General features: G+C 56.3%; 1 protein-coding gene across 1 annotated transcript in view; it reads left to right on the forward strand.

Moving 5' to 3' along the window:
- The first annotated feature begins 1,172 nt into the window (after positions 1 to 1,172).
- AP1M1 (adaptor related protein complex 1 subunit mu 1) overlaps positions 1,173 to 12,254 on the forward strand; it is a 29,905-nt gene continuing 18,823 nt past the window's right edge. The window contains exons 1-4 of the mRNA XM_005901463.3: positions 1,173 to 1,373; positions 6,905 to 7,061; positions 9,654 to 9,721; positions 11,265 to 11,395. Coding sequence (XP_005901525.1) covers positions 1,332 to 1,373; positions 6,905 to 7,061; positions 9,654 to 9,721; positions 11,265 to 11,395 — 398 coding nt within the window. The 5' untranslated portion in view covers positions 1,173 to 1,331. The remainder of the gene's footprint in view (positions 1,374 to 6,904; positions 7,062 to 9,653; positions 9,722 to 11,264; positions 11,396 to 12,254) is intronic.

Consider the following 12,254-nt stretch of genomic DNA (forward strand, 5'->3'; position numbering starts at 1 on the left):
CACGGTAACCGCTAACTTACCACATTTTTTTGCCTAGGTTCAGTGGGGTTTGGTGTTCAAGAGATCATTTCCGGCAGTAAACTGGCACACTTGTTCTTGACAAGTGTTAACACTGACAGGTGACAGGCACTGTTGATAAGACTCGACTTAGGGCCGTTAAGAGAGTTTGTCTGACCTCTTTCCAAGTAACCACCCACTTTGTTGCTGTTGTTCAGTCCCTAAGTTATGTCCAACTCTTTGCAACCCCATGAACTGCAGCAAACCAGGCTTCCTTGTCCTTCACTGTCTGCCAGTGTTTGCTCAAACTCATGTCCATTGAGTTGGTGATGCCATCCAACCATCTTACTGCTCCCTATAAACCTACACAGCATTTTAAAAACCAGCGACATTTCTTTGCCAACAAAGGTCCGAATAGTCAAAGCTATGGTTTTTCCAGTAGTCATGTATGGATGTGAGAGGTGGACCGTAAAGGCCGAAGAATTGATGCCTTTGAACTGTGGTGTTGGAGAAGACTCTTGAGAGTCCCTTGACCTGCAAGGAGATCCAACCAGTCCATCCTAAAGGAAATCAGTCCTGAATATTCACTGGAAGGACTGATGCTGAAGCTGAAGGTCCAGTACTTCGGCCACCTGATGCAAAGAGCTGACTCATTGGAAAAGACCCTGATGCTGGGACAGATTGAGGGCAGGAGGAGAAGGGGACAACAGAGGATGAGATGGTTGGATGGCATCACCGACTCAATGGACCTGAGTTTGAGCAGGCTCTGGGAGTTGGTAATGGACAGGGAAGCCTGGCGTGCTGCAGTCCATGGGGTCGCAGAGAGTTGGACACGACTGAGTGACTGAACTGATAAAGGGTGTCACAATTGGTGACTATATTTGTTTCCTAGACTTCCCCACCAGACTGTGAGTTCCGTATGGCTCTAGGTGGGTTCCACCACCAGAATCTCTCACCTAACTTGGCCTGCAAAGTGGGAGTTTCCAGCTGCTATGGCTTCGCCCAGCCTGGCACCTTACAGTGCCCTGCTCCAGTTGGCCCCGCCCGCCGCCTCCAGGCCTCTCCCCGCCCCGCCCCTCTGGGCTTACTTCCGGGATGCTTGAGGGAGGAGCGGGAAATAGGGCACATCGGACAAACTGCGCCTGTGCACAGTGCACCCTGCGCCGGCGCATTCTTGACTGTTCCCCCTCGGCCGGACATAACGGTTCGCGCGCGGCTCCCCCGACCGGAAGTGGAGACGAACTGTCGCTGGGTGCGCCCGGCCCGGCTCACCGCCTGGCAGTCCCCGCTGTTGCCGCCGCCCTCGGCCACTGCCGAGGCTTTCCAGAGCCGCCATGTCCGCCAGTGCCGTCTACGTGCTGGACCTGAAGGGCAAGGTACCAAGGGCTCCCAACCCTCCGCGTTGCCAGGCAACCGGCGGGGGCCTCGCCCCGTGGGGACCCACCCTGTTGCTAGGTAGCCGTCCAATGGGAGCCACCTTGGTCTTAGGCAAGGAAGCCGTTTGTCCTCACCGGAGGACTCCACCCTTTTGCTGGGTATCCAGGAACGGGTCTTAGGACCGCGAGACCTGCCTGTTGCCAGGTAACGCGGTGGGCTGCCGCAGTTGCCAGATAACCGACTGCACGACCCTCATCCCCACCTATGTAACCGACTGCACGACCCTCATCCCCACCTCTGTGGGTTGGCGGTTTTAGGCCTCTGTGGAGGTCCGGGGCAACCCGAGGCGGTGGAGAGCGCGGGCCGCAGCCGGCTGGGAAACCAATCCTGGAGCCAAGGGGCTGCGCGACCCTTGACCAGAGGTGGTGAAGCGTGTCGGGGACAGTGTACCTTCGGGCCAGTACCGCCCTCTGGGATCTCGGCCCGTTTTCTTTATGCAGCAATTTTTGTGTATTAGTCCCTGAAGCAATTTCTTAACGTTCACTGTGACACTGAGTTACAAGGGCTAGGGGAGGTGGTTGGCGGGAGTGCTATTTTCGCGGAGGGAGAGACCGAGGCACACAGTGCTCACGGCCACATCGGTCACAGAAAAGTGGCGGGTCTAGGAGCTGAATCCAGAGTCATTTGTTCATTTAGCTGATAGTTGAGGAGCACTTACTAAATGCCAAGCAGGGTGCTAAGCCTTGGGCTGCCTTTGATGAGCGAAACCAGGGTCAGTCCCTGAACCTTGGCCTTCTGGAGCCCACGATCTGGTGAGTGAGAGGACACTCATCTTAAAAAGCACAAATAAAGGTAAATTGCTGTGGTGGAGCAGTGAGGATCTAATAGAGTCAGCCTCCACTGGGGATAAGGAAGCACTGCCCAGGGGGAGTGACAACCCTGCTGAAATACGAAGGAGCAGCAGAACCCTAGGACCCACTCCCAGGGGGCTTTTCTGGGGGGGTTTCTAGGAAAGCTTTTTATAGGAGGGATCTTGAAGCCTTTCAGAAGTGGCCTGCTGCCTTCCCTCAAGTCTGTCCTGGCTAGAGGGCAAGTGATACCTGGTCTCTTGCATTGAGGAGTAACAAGAATAGGACAGTTTGTTGTTGTTGAGTCACTAAGTCCTATCCGACTCTTTTTGCGATCCCATGGACTGTAGCCCACCAGGCTCCTCTGTCCATGGGATTCTCCAGGCAAGAATACTGGAGTGGGTTGCCATGCCCTCCTGCAGGGGGTCTTCCCAACGCAGGGATCGAACCCATGTCTTCTGCATTGGCAGGCACGAACAGGCAGATTCTTTAGCACTGAGCCACCAGGGCTTCCTATAATAGGACAGGGCCAACAATATTTAACCAGCCCCACATCAGTGAGTGAAGGAAACATGGGTGCCAGTCCCAGGTGGAGTGGGCAGGAGCGTGCCCAGAAGCAGTAGGGAATGAAGAGCTGAAATGCCTGCCCTCGCTGCCTCACTCCCCACCCCCAGTACTTTCCCAAACCTCCCTTAAGTGGGTTGCCTTCCTTGGATGCCACCCAAAGTCAACAACTAGTGAGGCCCTGTGTTCGGCTCCCTTCTGAGGACGGGAGGTTGAGAAAGTTGAGTCCTTGGAGGCAAGGAAAGACACAGGACACCCCAGGGGTGGGAGGGTGCAGTATTCCCTGAGTTTTTGTAGCATGTTTGTTTGTTTTTTAATATTTATTTTTAATTGGAGTATAGTTGCTTTACAGTGTTGTTTTGGTTTCTGCATATATCAACATGAATCAGCCATCGGTTTACACATGTTCCCTCTTGAACTTCCCTCCCACCTCCAACTCCCCCACCCCATGTAGCGTGTGTTCTTGTTTCCTCCCTGGCCACCATGTCACCAGAGGTCCCATAGGCCACCTCCTCAGATCACTCATTCTTCCAGCAAACATTTCATGAGCACCTTGCATGCAGCAGGTTGGGGGCTGAGCTCAAAACCTGCCCCTGCTGCTCAGTTGCATGACCTCGGGCCAGCGTGTGAACTCGCTGAGCAGACACACGAGACAAGCGCAGCACCACCCATGGTCCACAGTCGCCATGGCCCTTGAGGTCTTGTAGGCGAGGTGCGTGGAAACTGACAGATCCAAGCAGCTGCATGGGTCCAGATGATCAGTTAGCCACCACAGCAAGGTCGAGGCCCTCAGGTAACCCCGTTGCCCAACCTCAGTGTGGGCTGGCTGGATAAGTGGTTACAAAAGGCTCCCTGGAGGAGGGAGATGCCAGCGCTGGGCAGGCGACCAGGTGGCAGTCAGGTGGACGCACAGGTGTCACACTAGGCCCACGGGGTCAGGGGCAGCCCGCTGAGGCTGGGTAGTCGTGGGTAATGCTGGAGCCTGGAGGATGGGACCCAGAGGGCCGTGGGTGAAGGGGCTCCAGAGGGGAGAGTGGGAGGAGACCACTTTGATCCCAAGAAGGAACAGCTGCCATGAGGAGACTGTAGCCTGGGAGAAGTCTGATTATATGTGTCTTTCAGAAGAGGCTGCCATGGGTGGGTTTGCCTCCCATCCCCGCTGACCACCCCGCATTTGTTACTCCACTCCCCTTGGGCCTCGTGTTTTGAAAGTCTGCCTTCTGCAGAAACTGCGTTCAATAAAAAAGGAAGGTAATGGGACATCAAGTAGATTCTCATCCACACGTGTACCTGCCAGCCAGCACCTCTGATCTCCAAGGAAACCAGCGGGGCCACATTGAGCTGATGGAAAGCCCTCTAGGACGCTTCGCTGCCCTTATCTTTCTCACCTCTCTGCAGCTTCTGGCACCACTACTCTGCTCCTCAGCAGGCTTCCATTGGCCTCGTGGTTGCTGAGTCTCTGTTTCCCCCGTTTCACTGCTGCCCCTTCTCTCCTGCCCGCCCCTCGGATGTTGGCTCCTCTTGCTTGGGCCTGGCATGCCTCACATACCGTTGCTCTACTTGGGGTAGGCTTTGACTCATTCATTCATTCCTGTTTTTTGGCCATGCCTCGCCACCTGCAGGATCTTAGTTTCACGAGCAGGGATTGAACCTGTATCCCCTGCAGTGGAAGCACAGTGTCTTAACCACTGGACTGCCAGGGAAGTCCCAAGGGGCAGGCTTTGATTTCTGTCCCTGTGCCAATGACCCCTGAATTTGTACCAAAGTCCGGAGCACTCATCTGGAGATCCGCGGGCTGTCAGGACACCCTGGAGGTCTCACAGCTGTCACAAACTCGGCATTTCCTCAGATGAGGTCTGCACCACCCCCCAGCCCTGCTGTCTCTCTCCCTCTCAGGGAGTGACACCGCTATCCACACAGGTGCCCATTTAGAGACCTGGGCATTATCCTGCCCTTGTTTGCCTCACCACCACGCTCAGTGCAGAGACATTTACTGAATAGCTGCTATGGGGCCAGGGTCCGAGGCTGCCCTCACTCTACTTAACCAGTGCTCCTAGGTACCCACCGTGGGCTCTGCCTCCCATCCCATGGCTTTAGCTCCACTGGCCCCTCTGCCTCTATCCCACCTGTATCCTAAGGGCTCAGTTTGAAGGTCACACCCTTGCCGAGTCTCTCATCTCCCTTCAAGCAAATAGCTCAGTGCAGGGACCCTGTTTGTCTTGGTCTCCCTGGTGTCCCCAGGCCCTGCATAGTGTATGGCAGAGAGCATGAGTGAGTGGGCCTCTGCAGCCTGTGTGATGAAGGTGAGCAAAATATATTGCTCCCTGCTCTTTCCTCGGAATATACTGGGGCCTCAGGGGCTCCATGCCAATTGAATCCCCCAAAGTTGGATAACCTGGAGTAGAAGCTGGGCTTCGGAAGCCCAGGAGAGCAATGTTTATTGAGTGGAAGTGGCCCTGCAGGGATTGAGAAGTGGGGTTAGAACCCGGGCTCTCCTTTGTTCACTGTGACCTCAGGCGGGTGGTGCCACCTCTCCAGACATCGCTTTAAAAATATCAGTCCACTTCATAGTAGTGGGGATTTATATGAAGTAGTATATACTTCTGGCAAAGAATATATGAGAGGGTATGTCATAGTCCCTGGGCCAGGTACCCATAAGCTCACCCACTGGGTGCTGGGTCTCTAAGAGGCCTTCCGAACAGCAATGAGTGCACAGGGTCCCTTGCCCGTAGGCCACAAAGGAGAAACTAAGAAAGGAAGGTTCTTTCTCGGTCACTCACTTGACTACTCTCTCTCTCTGGCTTGCAGCAGTAAGACAATGTATTTTACGAAACGAAGATTCTGTGGGAAGGAAATGGCAACCCACGCCAGTATTTTCCCATGGACAGAGGAACCTGGAGGACTACAGTCCGTGGGGGTCACAAAAGAGCCGGGCACGACTTAGCAAGCATGCAGCAACAAAGGTCCTGAGGCAGGCGGTTCCCAGGCTGGTTGGCGCAGTGGTGTCATTCTTTGCACACTGCTGCGTCCTGCAGCTGGCTGTCCTCAGGGATGCACGCGAGCAGCAGCTGCTCTGGGCAGCACCTCCAAATAGAGCCTTGCTCACCGTGGTGTAGCTCACACTCCTCTTTCCTTCAGTGAGTTACATGTAATTGACTGCTCATATAAAGCATATCGTTCGATGAGTTCAGTCATTGTATACTCCCAGAAAACCGTGGGCACACTGTCACTTCCTAAAGGTTCCCCACACCATCCATGTCCAGCCTGTCCCCAAGCAGCCACTAATGTATTTTCTGTTACCATTTCCCAGCATGTGTTTGTGTAGGTGGAATCACATTCCATTGTCTGGTTTCTTTCCCTTTGTTCAGTGATCCTGGAATTCCCTCCTGCTGTCACCGGTCTCAGGAGTCATTCCTTTTCATAGCTGAGCAGTTTTCTGTAGTGTGGTTGGACACAATTCTTGTCTCCACTCACCTGTTGAAGGATGTTGGCATTCTCGGCAACCTGAGTCTACTTAAAATAATGCGCTGTGAGCATCCGCACATGTGTCTTCATGTGGATGTCTGGTCTCCTTTCTCTTGGATAAATAAATACCTAAGAGAGGAATGGCTGGGTTATAAGCTGATTTTAGCTTTCTGAGAACCTGTCAGACTTTACCAAAGTGGTTGTCCCATTTTACATTTCCATCAGCAGTGATGCTGCACATCTGGACCCATGAGAGAGAGATGAGGAGAAGGGTTTCTTTTCAGGTCACGGGGGATCTAGTAGGTGTACACACTCAGCAGTGTCCCTCTCCTGACAGAGCCAGAAGAGCAGGGTGCATGAACATGGAAAGGCATGGAGAAGGTCTGCATTGAGAGCCTGCAGGACCTTTAACCTGGTCTCCCCATGATTCAGTGCTGGACTCTTGCCCCACAGCCCCCTCCCATGGCCCCCATACAAGGACTCTCAGTAGCCCCAGTAGATGTTCACGTGGGTATGTGCTGTCCTTGAGGAGTTCCCTGGGGCGTGGAGATCAAATGGCCCTTTGATGGACAGGCGTGACTGGGGTTCCCAGGAGGGCCAGAGGCTGGTGGAACTCGAGGTGAAAGTGCCTTCCCTCTCTCCCACCCACACAGGTACTCATCTGCCGGAACTACCGTGGCGACGTTGACATGTCAGAGGTGGAGCACTTCATGCCCATCCTGATGGAGAAGGAGGAGGAGGGCATGCTGTCACCCATCCTGGCCCACGGGGGAGTCCGCTTCATGTGGATCAAGCACAACAACCTGTATCGTATCCCTTTGTTGGGGGGTGGGGGAGATGGCTCCTGTGTGGGCTTGTGTGTGCGTGTGTGCACACATGTACACACGTGTAACTGAGAGCTGCTGTCCGCAGGGCTGGCTGGCTCAGGCCAACGGGGGGCCATCAGGCACAGCCCTGTCTTAGGCACAGCTCCCTGCTGCCTAAGGATAAGTGTGACAGGTCCAAGGAGCCAGGACAGGTTGCTTGGGGAGGGAACATCCCAGTGGAGACCTGCAGGAAGGCCAGATGTCTGCCACAGGTGTCTGCTGGCACGAGGCATGTGAGGCCTGGGTGAAGTCTCACTCGGCAGCTGCAGTGGGGATGACTGGAGCCCTAGAGTGGGGTGCATGGTAGGAGCAAGGCCCCGTGGTCAGCAGGGTGTGCGCTGCAGGGCCCTGTAGGAAACCACCTGGATGAAGTGTGTTGGGAAGTCTTGGGAGGGTTTCAGGCAGAGGGCTGACACGGTCTGATTTGCATTTTCTGCATTTTCTCTGGCTGCTGAGTGGAGAGCAGACTTCAGGGATCAGAAGTGGACATGGGGAGGTGGGGGGGTGCGCAGAAGCCTGGACTGTGAGGGGTGGTGGGATACAGAGAAGGGGAGAGGTTCCTCCCCACCCTGCCCACATCTCAGAGCCCCCTACACTCAGGCCCATGGGGAGGCCTGGCTAAGCCAGTTCCCATCCAGGAGGGCTGACCGGCCATCCCGTGGCTTTGGCCAACCCTTCTAGGTGCATTCTGGTATCTACACTGCTGCAGGAAGAGCCTGGCTTCGCAGCCCACAGCCCCGTGCTCCGGTCGCCATGTGAGTGGAGGCAGGTCCTCACCTCCCCCTGGTCCAGTGAAAGCAGTGACCCCTCCTTGCAGCGCTGTTAGTGTCAGCTGAGCTGTGGATGTGCAACACACCCAGGCACCATGGGCTCTGTCCCCTTTTCCATGTTCTTGGACACAGACGGGACCTTGCTAGTGAAGGTGTGGTCCACGGGCCAGAGCATCCCCTGGGAGCCTTCTGGGAATGCAGAATCCTGGGTCCATACAGCCTTGCCAGGTCAAAGCTACACTAGAGCAGGGCCATCCCTCGTGATGTGTGTGCACGTTGCAGGGTGGAAGGTGTTGGCCCGGGACGCTTACCCACGGCCCTGAGGCCTGGCTCCCTGCAGTGCACCTCTGTTTCTTCACCTCTCTCTAGAAGGGGCAGCTCTGCAGAGTGTGGCAGGCAGCCCATGAGCCAGGAAGAAATTGTCTGAGAAGCTGCCCTGGGTCTGGGCATGGGTGCCCAGCTGTGGGGGGTTGGGGAGTAGCGGTTCCGGCTCAGCAGGAGCCGTCAGACCAGTTCCCAGTGGGGCTCTGGTGCCCATGCGTGGGCAGCCGGTGAGGAGACGGCGAGGGCTCATCCCTCTGGATGCCAGTGCTCAGCGCACCCTGCCTGAGTGGGCATCTACTCACCTTCAGCCCAAGTTCCATTGTCAGGTGGCAGTCTCCAAGCCCAGCCAAAGGGTTGGAGGTGCCCGTTGCCCCTCCTTGGAAAGCACCTGGAACCCGTGTTGCCTGGACTAGGGAAGCCAGCACTCCCCTGATTGGCCCAGCGTCCATTTCCTGAGGTCCTGTGCTGGGCTGGGATGAGGCTGGAAGTGGGGTGGAGACGGCCCCTTTCTCCCTCCTGCCTCCACAGCTTGGCACTGGGGTGGCCAGGGTGCAGTGCAGAGGAGCTGTTCTCCCAGGTGATCAAGCCCTTAGGGAAAGAGGAACAGGAAGTTCCCAGTACGCACTGACCCCAGGAGCTGGGGACACGTCCCATGTCCAGAGTGTGTGCCAGTTTACGCCTCACCTCGGTGAATCCATTCCCGGGCCCCTGTTATGCTGTTAGCGTTGTTCAGTTGCTAAGCCATGTCTGGCTCTTGGTGACCCTGTGGACCGTTGCCTGCCAGGCTCCTCTGTCCATGGGATTCTCCAGGCAAGAATACTGGAGTGGGTTGCCATTTCCTGTTCCAGGGCATCTTCCTGACCCAGGGATCGAACCCACAGCTCCTTCTTGGCAGGCGGGTTCTTTACCACTGAGCCACCTGGAAGCCCATGGGTGAGAAAATGGAGGCTTCATTCAAAAGGTTTGCTTCAGGGGAAAAGACACAGGCGCGAGCCAGAATCAGCCCAGGCCAGGGAGCCCGGAACCTCAGGAGGGTCTTGTAGGCGATGGGCTTTGGAGGAGAGCAGATTGTGCTCCTGGTTTCCGCTCTAGGATGAGTCATGCTGCTCTCCTGGGACTGCTCACCTTACTGAAGTGCCCTCTGCCATACCTCGAGCTTCAGCCCTCCGCTCAGGTGTCACCTCCCCTGGGCAGTGCCCCTCACCCGGCAGCTGCGGTGGGTTTCCTGTGCCCCTGCTGCCCCTCTGTCAGCTGAGCACCCCCTGGGAGCCGGGACCACCCCTGTCTGTGACCATGGTGCCCAGGCCTGGCTCAGACCAGGAGCTGGGGAACCCTGAGCGCTGAGTCAGTGACTGGGGGCGGCTCCAAAACATGCAGGGCACGGGAGTCTGGGAGGTGGCAGCCCTACCTCTGAACGCTCCTTAACTGTGGCCGCCGTGCAGTGGTCGCCACCTCCAAGAAGAACGCGTGCGTGTCGCTGGTGTTCTCCTTCCTCTACAAGGTGGTGCAGGTAAGTAGAGGCACAGGGGCCGTGAAGGGTATCCGTCGCCCTGCCCTTCAGTGTGCCTCCCTATCTTGGCCACCCGAGGGCCGTAGCGTCCCTGGGGGAGCTGGAACCCCAGGAAAAAGACTGAGGGAGCAGGACAGGTGTGCCCACAGCTGGCTGTGGAAGGCTGGAGAGTGACCCGCTGAGTCAGGGATTAGGGAGGTGGGTTAACCAGGAGGAGGGTGGAGCTAAGTTCTGCTCAGAATCTCCTTGTGGGAGCTCTAAAGGCACAGTGGCCTGAGGCCCCACCTTAGAGAATGGTGACACATGCCAGGCCCACATGCCAGGCCCAGCTGCCAGCGAGATGGGGAGACAGAGCAGCATGTGCAAAGGCCCTGAGGCAGAAGTGCCTGTGGTGCCCAGTGTTCCGGGACAGAGTGTGGAGCTGTCAGCAGGGTGGCCAGGCTGGACTTCAGGGTGGGGCTTGCTGCACAGGGCCTAGTGAGGCGTTTAGATTTTGTTACAAGTCTGGTGAGAGATGGTGGACGGCTTTAAGCAGGAGCCTGACAAGACCTGATTTAAGATCCTCTCCGGCAGCTGGGTGGGAAAAGAACCTAAAGGCAGCAGGGAGGAGGGGGTGGAGGGGCCTGGCTGACGTAGGGCTTCATGGGGTTGAACAGAGTGGACAGTCCGACCCAGGAGGCTTGGGGTCTGCCCAGGAAAGCTTTCATACTCCAGATGGTGTCGTGTGCAGCCTGCTCAGCAGTCTCCTCTGCTCCACGGTGGGGGGTGGGGCAGTGAGGACACGGGGCAGGAGAGGCCCCACGTGCGGGCTGAGGGGCAGCCGGCATCCCCAGGCTGTCGCGGGCTAGTCGGCGCTATTTGTGATTTCAGAGGAGCAGCCCAGCAGTTGCCATCCTGGGGTGTAGAGATGGGGAAGCAGGAAGGAGGAAGGTTCTCCCAGCAGTGACTGGCATTGCCTTCCTGCTTCCTTGTTTGTGCTCCCGAAAGACCTTCTGTCAAGTTGCTCTTCCTCTTGGCTCCCCTGGTGCCCCTGCTTTCATCATGTGAACTTTCTGTTGAAATGGGGCAGGCTTATCTGCAGGCACAACTGTACAGACTGGGGTTCAGGGAGGTCACGAGAGGCCTAAAGAGCTCCTTGTCCTGTCCACAGGGGCCTTTGTCCCTCATCTGAATCACTCCTGATTCAGAGGCAAAGGGTCAGGGTGAAAGAGAAGCTGGGAAGAGGCCCCAGGCCTGGAGGTGTCTGTCAGGGAGAGGAGGAGAGTGGGCCTGCAGGTGTGGGAACTTGGGCTTCTGAGCAGGTCTCAGTCCCCTGCACACCCCCAGTCTGGCTTGCGCGTCACAGCCACTGCTGTCCGCCTGCCCACATTCCCTGAGCCCAAGACCTCATCCAAGCACCCCTGGGAACCAGGCAAACACAGCTTGTGAACAGAAGGGCTATTGGCAGGGGCCTCGGGGCACGAAGTGCAAATGAACTTGTGCAGGCGTTCATCCCCTCCTCATCTCTCCTCTCACTGATCTGCCTCCCACGGCAACACTGCAGGTATTTTCGGAATACTTCAAAGAGCTGGAGGAGGAGAGCATTCGAGACAACTTCGTCATCATCTATGAGCTGCTGGATGAGCTCATGGACTTTGGCTACCCCCAGACCACAGACAGCAAGATCCTACAGGAGTGAGTGGCTGGGATGGGGCCCGGGGACGGGTGAGTGGGGGTCAGGCCAGGGCTATGTCATGTGTTGAAGTCATGGGCAGGTTTGGAGGTGCAGGAGGCAAATGTGTAATCACGTCGCTGGTCCCCTGCCTGTCTCCAGCCCACCAGGAGTTTCCTAAGTTCCTGGGGCAGCTTTGGGTCCTTTTGCACTCAGCATCACTGCATGGCATGAGCACTTTTCCTGTTGCTGGGTCTTCGTTTCTGTCCACAGACGTGCGCTCGGTGCTGTGTTTGTAGGGAGTCGCCTGCCGCTGTTCTGTTTTTGTTTTTAACATGCTTGTTTAGTTTTGACGGCTTTGGGTTTCAGTTAGGACACGCGAGGTCTTCCTTGCAGCACGCAGGCTTCACTCTAGTTGTGGCATGCAGGCTCCAGAGCGAGTGGGCTCTGTAGTTTGCGGCCCAAGGGCTCTCTAGTAAAGGCACAGGGGCTTAGTTGCCCCGTAGCCTGTGGAATCTTAGTTCCCTGGCCAGGGATCGAACCTGCGTCCCCTACGTTGGAAGGCAGATTCTCAACCACTAGACCACCAGGAAAGTCCCACTGCCTTTGTTTTTACTGTCATAAATGAGATTGTGATGAAAAAGCTCCCTCCTTTGGAATCCTGTGCACCAAATAATGGTCACCATTGATTAAGCACGTCTTGGGAAGCAGGCCTCTTGTGAGAGCTTTTTTCCATTTCACTTAGAGCTGCTGTCTTCCCATCTTACCGGGGAGCAGAGGGGCACTCAGAGAAGCCATGTGACTTCAGCACACCCCACATCTGTTGTTCCCCAGGTGTCTCAGTGGTAAAGAATCCACCTGCCAATGCAGGGGATGTGGGTT

This window comes from Bos mutus, chromosome 7 (assembly GCF_027580195.1).
Source record: "Bos mutus isolate GX-2022 chromosome 7, NWIPB_WYAK_1.1, whole genome shotgun sequence".
In the NCBI taxonomy this organism is placed as follows: Eukaryota; Metazoa; Chordata; class Mammalia; order Artiodactyla; family Bovidae; genus Bos; species Bos mutus.